The 7,811-nt window shown below is 37.3% G+C and overlaps 1 protein-coding gene across 1 annotated transcript; it reads right to left on the reverse strand.

The window, feature by feature from the left end:
* Positions 1-425: 425 nt before the first annotated feature.
* On the reverse strand, positions 426-5,956 carry CPR5 (protein). Its single transcript, XM_087327668.1, has 6 exons — positions 5,222-5,956; positions 4,127-4,424; positions 3,685-3,741; positions 3,569-3,604; positions 1,980-3,263; positions 426-1,342 (listed from the first exon to the last, which is right to left on the reverse strand). The coding sequence occupies exons 1-6, from the start codon at positions 5,938-5,940 to the stop codon at positions 743-745; spliced, it is 2,994 nt and encodes a 997-aa protein (XP_087183794.1). The 5' UTR covers positions 5,941-5,956; the 3' UTR covers positions 426-742.
* Positions 5,957-7,811: the final 1,855 nt, after the last annotated feature.

Raw genomic sequence — 7,811 nt, forward strand, 5'->3', positions numbered from 1 at the left:
AATTCCGTAATACTTATTCCTTAAAAACTCACAGAAAAGTCATTAAGGATGCATCTCATATATTTTCATAACTTCAATTCCAGAAATCCAAATAAATTATACACAGATAACTACCTCGTCCCAAGTCAAACAATATAGACCCAGTTGACAACTAGAATTAAGAAGACAAGTGATATTATAAGCCTTGTTATTCAGCGAACTTAGCACATGCATTCCAATAATGTAATACAAAGAGAAGATACAGAATGTAAAAAAAAATAGTTTGCATTGATTTGTAATATATATCGAATGCACAAGCCAACAAACCAGGTTTATACACATTCTCTTACAATCTCACACTGCCAATAAGCAGAAGTATGTAAATGCTACTCATGACTTGTAATTCATCACAGAAACCATACAAAGATGTAGCCTACTTGCAAATATTGGCCATGACCACAGAACTCTTCGCTATATATATGTATATATATGGAATGAAATAATAAGATGTTCTTTCCATTGGACAGAAAGTGTCTGCCATTCACCTCTAAATGCCCTATTCACATTCTTATAAGAGATCTTGTGTGCCAGGCTTATCATTGTAATTTGTAATAATCCAATCCCAATACACACAATGAAATCCACTGTTGGCTTCTCGATGCATTAGAACTATGGAAACAGCAGTTCCATTATATATATATATATATACACACATGACTCTCCAACATCCTTCTATCTTTTTGTGACAAAGCATGAACCAATATCACCATGGTTTGTATATACCATCTGTTAGTTGTGGCATCAACTCTGAGAGGGATGAAAACATTACCGAAAAGCCTTGAATCGATGAAGAAACCAATTCATTCATTACATGCCTGAAAGAACCAAAAGGCAGCTGACCAGCTAGAATCGGCAATATCAAAACCATCAAAAAGTGAAAAAACAGCCTCCGAAACCAGAAAGGTATTCCCATCCTCCTTTTCCTTGCAATTGAAGGTGAGCCATGTAAAAGATGGTAGAAGAAAGGCGCATAACAATTAGCTAATGCATGTAGAACACAAAAGAGCTCCCACATAACTAGCCATTTCATACCATTTCCACCTAAGCTATCCACAGAGAGTTTTCCAGCAAATCCACATATCACTCCAAGCACAATAATAAGTATAGTGGCTGGCATTCTTTGGCTAGAGCTTGTTACACTTCGTCGGAGAAGTGATGCTGCTACGATTGCTACAACCACTGATCCGATGAGGATTCGCCCTGCTACCGTGATATGGCACACAAATGACTGAAGCTTTCCTACCAATGAATCAATAGAGTTGTACAACCAATCCACACCAAATCCTAGACTACGCCTTGGCTCCTAAAAGAAAATTTTCACAAAAGCAAATGATGTGTATAAGTTCAGAGGGACATATGTTAATATCGAAATAAATTTATGTTAAAGTTTTGAAAAGTTCCTAGAATATATTTCTACATTGTCTCACACATATTTTCTCATGTTTTAATAGAATGTATAGGTTTAGATCAGAGAAGGATGCATAAGATATCCATAGAGTCATATCACACTTGACATCAAAAAGATTTATGTTGAGTTTTCATAAGTTCTTCCAATGTATCTATACGTTTTTGCATGTTTTAATAGAAATTATAGGTTTCAACTTCAACACCATTTAGAATTTTTCTTTTATGATGCAGTTAACCATTAAATCTTAGAGGGACTCATTTCTATGATTTTAGAAACCAAATGGTGTATAAACACATTGGGTACCTGTACCAACAGTTTTAGCAATCTAGACAATCAAAAGTCCCACTTTTTTTAAGTAAAAAGCATAAAAAACTCTTCTTTACCCTAATTTCAGGATCTCTGGGACCAGAAATTCAAAAGCATTTAATAACTTTCTTTCATAATGTTATTACACCAGAGCTGCATGCATTTTATATGAAGTTGAAAGAGATATTTAAAAAGCACCAAAAAGCAAAATAATGGTTATGCATACCTTGAATTCTAGTGGTTTGCATGATGACACAAGATCATTCAATAGTGAAAAGGAGTATTTTCGCACACCATAGGCCAGTGATATAAGCATGATAAATAATCCTGCCACCAATTCATCTGCACATGTGCTACTAAAGGTTGTATATGCCAAATTCGCCTTTTCTTCCAAGATTGTGCTCTCCTTGAAGCTTGCTCTTGACTTGTTTAGCAAGATGTGTTCTCTCATAAGATCATTAGATATGGATGTCAATTGTATTTTCTCTTCTTCTAATACACGTTGCTTTAGTAAATGTGCCACCTCAACAGATTTGATTTGATTCCGTTGCTCTTGAGCTTGCACATACCTCTCAAGGAAAGAAAGAAATGACCTCTGATGATCCAGAGGGCCCTCTCCTCTATACTTTCTTTGCACTAAAGAAACAGCATTCAAGCCTCGCTCCATCTTTGGATTAACATTAGAAACCTCTTGACAAAAATTACTAGAATATTCCGTAGAATAATCTAGTTCGGTCACACCATCTCTAGCATATGGAAGTAGCAAGTTATTATCCTTCAATGGAACCCCATCTTGGATACAGTTGAAGATGACATTGTTAGTCTTACTTGGGGTAAGATCTTCTGGTACAAGATCGTTATCAGAGCATAAATTCTCACTCAATGTGATCCTTTGCAGCTTGTCAACAATGATATCTTCCACCAAGGCACAAGCATCTTTAGCACTAGAGGTAGAATTCCCCTCATCATCCAATAACAAACTTTCTATCTTTTCTGATAAAAGAGAGACTGGGTTAGGCTTCTTATCAAGTATATGTGATTGAAATTCATCAACAATGGTTGTCGCAAGTTCACAATTCATCCCAGTTGAAAGAGCTACTTCATTCGAAACTTGAACTACTTTAGTTATATCCAAGTTGTCACTTCTCTTGTGAGAATTAGACTCTCTGTTCTTAGCTGATTTTGAATCAGTTACTTCATTAGAAATTTCGTCAATTTGAGTTATATCCAATTTGTCAGTTCTCCCGTGAGAACTGGACTCTATATGCTTAGCTGATTTTTGAGATGAAATTTCAGGATCCCTAGTTTCATTGCTATATTTTTCTATTCTGGTAGAGCGCTCGCCAACCTCCACTTCTGGACTTATACAATTTCCATCCACAGACTTATTTTGTGACACCTTCAAATGCTGTAAACAAGCATCATGAACCCTGCATATGGTTGTATATGTAGTTCGGAATGAAGCCATGAAATCATCTAGTATTCTCAAAGATTCACATTCTCCAACAACCTAGATGGTATACACAAACAAAAATAGTATCAACCAAGACTGCTATAAATATGTTAACAAAAATTGGGGGCATAAAATTCCCTTAACAAACATATAGAAAATGAAAACATCGAAATGAGGGTTGTAAAACAATGCTCAACCAGCATATACAAAACATGTTCTTCAAATGAAGACTGTAAAAATATATAGATTTCATATCAACACATGAATAGCAAGCTCGAAGACAGAAATGATCAAATTTGTTTAGCTATTCTATGAAAAAGAAATGATGTAACTTGAGGTATACAGAAAAGGTAGAGATTTACCACAGCCAGTGAGTCTTTGAAAGCAATTTTGAAGAGCTGTAGAAATAAGATACCGAAAGAAATCATCAAACTATGAAGGCACCCCAAAGTATCCAGATTGAGTAAATAAACCTTACCATGTTAATCTTGTCTGCTGGCACAGATGATCCACAATTAGAGGTTGTCAAAAGAACCTACAAAAAATGTAGGAAGTTTCTTATATCAAACACCCCCTAAATTATAGTTTGCCACGAATGGCTATCTGCAATCTATTAACAGCCAAGTTGTTCCACTCAGATTGAATAGAGTTATATTTTTAAAATCTACCATACATTATCTCCCACTTTTTTCCCTGGTTTGACGAAATTGGCAAGCTATTAAAATCTAAAAACCTTGATTCCAACAAGTTCCAAAGCATCTAACTAATCAAGAGTGGAGCTTTCAATTTCCATGCATTTTTCTATTTTATATTCAGGATCTATGGTATATGAGACTAGAACATGACAATATTTAGTATTTTCTTGAACATGCTATGAATCCTCTGAGAAAACAAAAATTAAACAAACGATGGATTGATACCTCAGCAAATACTGCACCTACAGCAGAGCCAATAGGGCTCCCAAGTGTCTGATTGTAACCATTTTTAACATGTAATTTTGACGAATGGTAGCGCACATATTCAGAATTTTTCTCTTCACAAACAGCTTCTATGTTCTTCTCTTCTATGCACATGTCGTTTGAATCATCCCATTTTCTCCCCTGGTTTTGCATCCTTTTGAATCCCCAAGATATCGCAAGAAGGAATTTGGTCAATACCAACAACCCTAAGTTAAGCTGCAGCCAAGCTGACAAAGCATGGCCTTCAATCTCTCTATCTCTGCATACGGATAAAAATGCATGCTATATGAATAAGACTAAAACTGTATGCCATATAAATTCCCTTCTGGGTGAAAAGAAAAAGCATTTAATTTGAGAAATCCAGCCAAACAAATATGACTACAGTGGTCATCACAATTACAAAACCTTCAATGTACAGTAATATGATCAAATGCTAGAATCTATCGGTAGTAAAGAGTTTAAACAAGATAATCAAGGGGGAAAACACAACAAAATTGGATGTCAATTCTAAATTTGATTGTCAGGTTATGAGTGACGCCTCTAACTCTGAATGCATGTCTAACTCCAGATTTGGTATAAGGGTTACAGTTATGGTCAAACGATTCTAAGTCAGAATCCATTATTTACTCCAAGAAACCATGCTGCAAAATTCATGAATAACCAAAAAAACATTTAAATATTGAGAAATCAAGAAGAGAAAACATGACCAAACTGACCATCAATGCTAAAGTTTGAATATGGGATTTCAAAATTGAGTTTAGAGCTCGGGTTGTGAAATAATGCTTCTGAGTCAGAATATACAACTTATTAATTTCCAAATTTGAAAGTAGGGTTCAGGTTTTGAGCAAACTAATACCTCTAAGAAAGACACACCAACCTTTCTCCAGATTGGAGGTAAGGTCAGGATTGCCCTCTAATTCAAAATCCATGTTTTACTTCAATTTCAAGTATAGCACAATGACTGAACAACTTTAAGTCAGATGCCATGTTTATTTCAAAGTATGAGTGTAATGTTATGATTGAACATCTTCAAAGCTTTTTGTTCTAGAAAAGTACCTGGATTGCTCCATTGTAAGTTTTCCATCTCCATCTCCACTTGGAAGATCCTTTTGAGGATTCAACTCAACTAAATGTTGTTTAGAACACTCATCAGAGTTTATACTAGAAACAGGACTTCTTGTTCCCGCCATGTTTCTCTGCTCCTCTTGACCATGTTCAATGGGAGAATCCAAGATCAGCATCTTGGGAATGGCATTTTCACCAAATACTGAGGTTTCCAGGTGTGGAATCTTGAGAATTGAATCTCCGTTAACCGGGGATTCAATAAGTGGAAACTTGGAATCGTAATCTTCGTCAATGGAGGATTCAGAAAGTGGAACCATGGCGTCTTCAGTTATGGGAGATTCTAAAGGTGGAAACTTGGGTTTTCCTTCAATTGAAGCTGGGGTCTTGATTTCTTCATCCATGGAATCTGGAATCTTGGGTTCTACGTAGATGGAATCTTCCAGAGATACTGAAAATCGGGAAACTGAAGAAGAAGAAGAAGAAGCAGATTCTAAACATTCAAGCCATCGCCCAAGAGCTGTTTCTTCTTGGCTCTTGTTGATACAGAGGAGCTCATCTTTGTTGAGCCCTTGTTCAGCATGAGCTTCACAAGTGTGAGTAGGAGAGAAAGCAAGGAAGACCCAAAGAAGAGGAAGAAGAGAACAGAGTTGAAGGGAGTTGGGTTCCATGGCAAGCAGAAAATTAGGTGCAGACGAGGTCCATGGTAGCATGGGAAACGCAAAGAGAGAGAGTTTTTAAGGAAAAGGCCATACATAAGTCTCTCCGATCGATCGATGATTCTCTGTACTGTTAGACAGAAGAGACAGAGAAGAGAAGTCCGGCGGAATCAAAGGTGAGTTTGAACTTGTTGGGGGGGGTGGGGGGGGGGGGGGTTAATTATATTTCTCTGTGTTTTCTGCCCACCTCCTTCTCCTCTCCACATACATACATACATACTGGTATATGTATATGTACATATGTGGGTACTCTGTTTCGCTTCCAAAGAAACAGAGAGTAAAGTAAAAGTGGGTACTCTGTTTCGCTTCCAAAGAAACAGAGAGTAAAGTGAAAGAAGGAGAGAGAGAGAGTTGGAGGGCATTTAGTGAATTAGGAAATATGTGGAGTGGCATGTAGTGTGCATGCGGGATATTAGGTTTCGAACCCACTCCATAGTGCTAGAATGCTAGTAGTTTAATGATAACATACCAATAGGGTAAGCTAATTACACTAATTAAGTAATAAAGCGTCAAAAGTGGAAGGAATTGAGATGATTTTAATTGACATTCACAAACTCTCCATTCACATGTAATCGTGCTCACATCACTCTTGCTAATGCCACTCTAATTCCTCCCAATGCCATTTACATATTTTTAATGCGCATTCGCTCGAGGGAACATATGAACAATGCCTTTCTTGCTTAGGCTCGTCGTGCTCCTGTCTAGCCTAGTTTGAATACAAGCGAGTAGACGCAAGAATGTGATGATGCCTAGTTGTTGTATGATGTGTATTTGGATGTAGTCGTCAACAAGGATGACGTCGTTTAAAATTTAGAAACAATCTACACGAAGGCCACCACTAAGACGTCGCATGCGCGATACTTTTCATTTGGTTAGAGTAGAATGTGCGTATTCGAGATTCAACGATGCAAATTTACGTACGAGTGGAAGAATCTAGCGGCTGGTATCATGAGACGAGAACGGTATCTACACATCGGAGATTGACAGTTTGAGACGAAAACTCTTCTCGAAGGTCATTTGTATGGTCATGAATGCTTTTCTATGGATTACATATGTCACACCGCATACCTTTATCCGATAAACCCATTTAAGCTCATCTCCATAATGTGGCGAGTAATAGAATGGTAAGGTAAGTGACAAGAGATCCTATGAAAAATACGATGATCAAGAAATATGATGAGAAATAAGAGATCCTATCCGTTCACATGTGAGATCTTCATTCCTTTCACTTTTCGATGAAAGGTCGAAGATCCTATGCCCTAATGGATAAGGTGTTGGTCTTCGAAACCAAAGATTCTAGGTTCGACCACTAGTAGGATCGGTTTAGAATCGTGTAGAATCGTGACCCGAAGTCATAATGCGCATTCGTCTCAACCGTCTAGAAAATGCGCGGATCTTGTATCCACTGTTTTGGCTTAATGGATGCATTCATTTACGAGGATGATGAGGGTTAATAGGTAAAAGAAATGGAATGGTTTATCTGGCACAAATTCCTCATCAAAAGTGTATCACATGTCAATCACGATCCTCAATAGAAGTACAACCAATGGAAAACCGAAGATCTTATGGCCCAATGGATAAGGCACTGGTCTACAAAACTAGAGATTCTAGGTTCGATACCTGGTACCTGGTAGGATCGATTAGGATTAGGTTACGCTTCTCGAGAATCGGAATACAATGATGACAACGAGACTGCTCAGTAATGTTGCGCAATCAATATATGTGTGGATTCCTTGGGGTAGGGATAACATCACGTATTTGAACGTAATCATCGATCACGACGATGTCGTTTACATATTTTTAATGCGCATTTGCTCGAGGGAACATATGAAGAATGCCTTTCTTGCTTACGCTCGTCGTGCTCC

This window comes from Azolla caroliniana, unplaced genomic scaffold, assembly GCF_043228905.1.
Source record: "Azolla caroliniana isolate FFs.n. ecotype wild unplaced genomic scaffold, voAzoCaro1.0.p SCAF_1, whole genome shotgun sequence".
NCBI classification, from domain to species: Eukaryota; Viridiplantae; Streptophyta; class Polypodiopsida; order Salviniales; family Salviniaceae; genus Azolla; species Azolla caroliniana.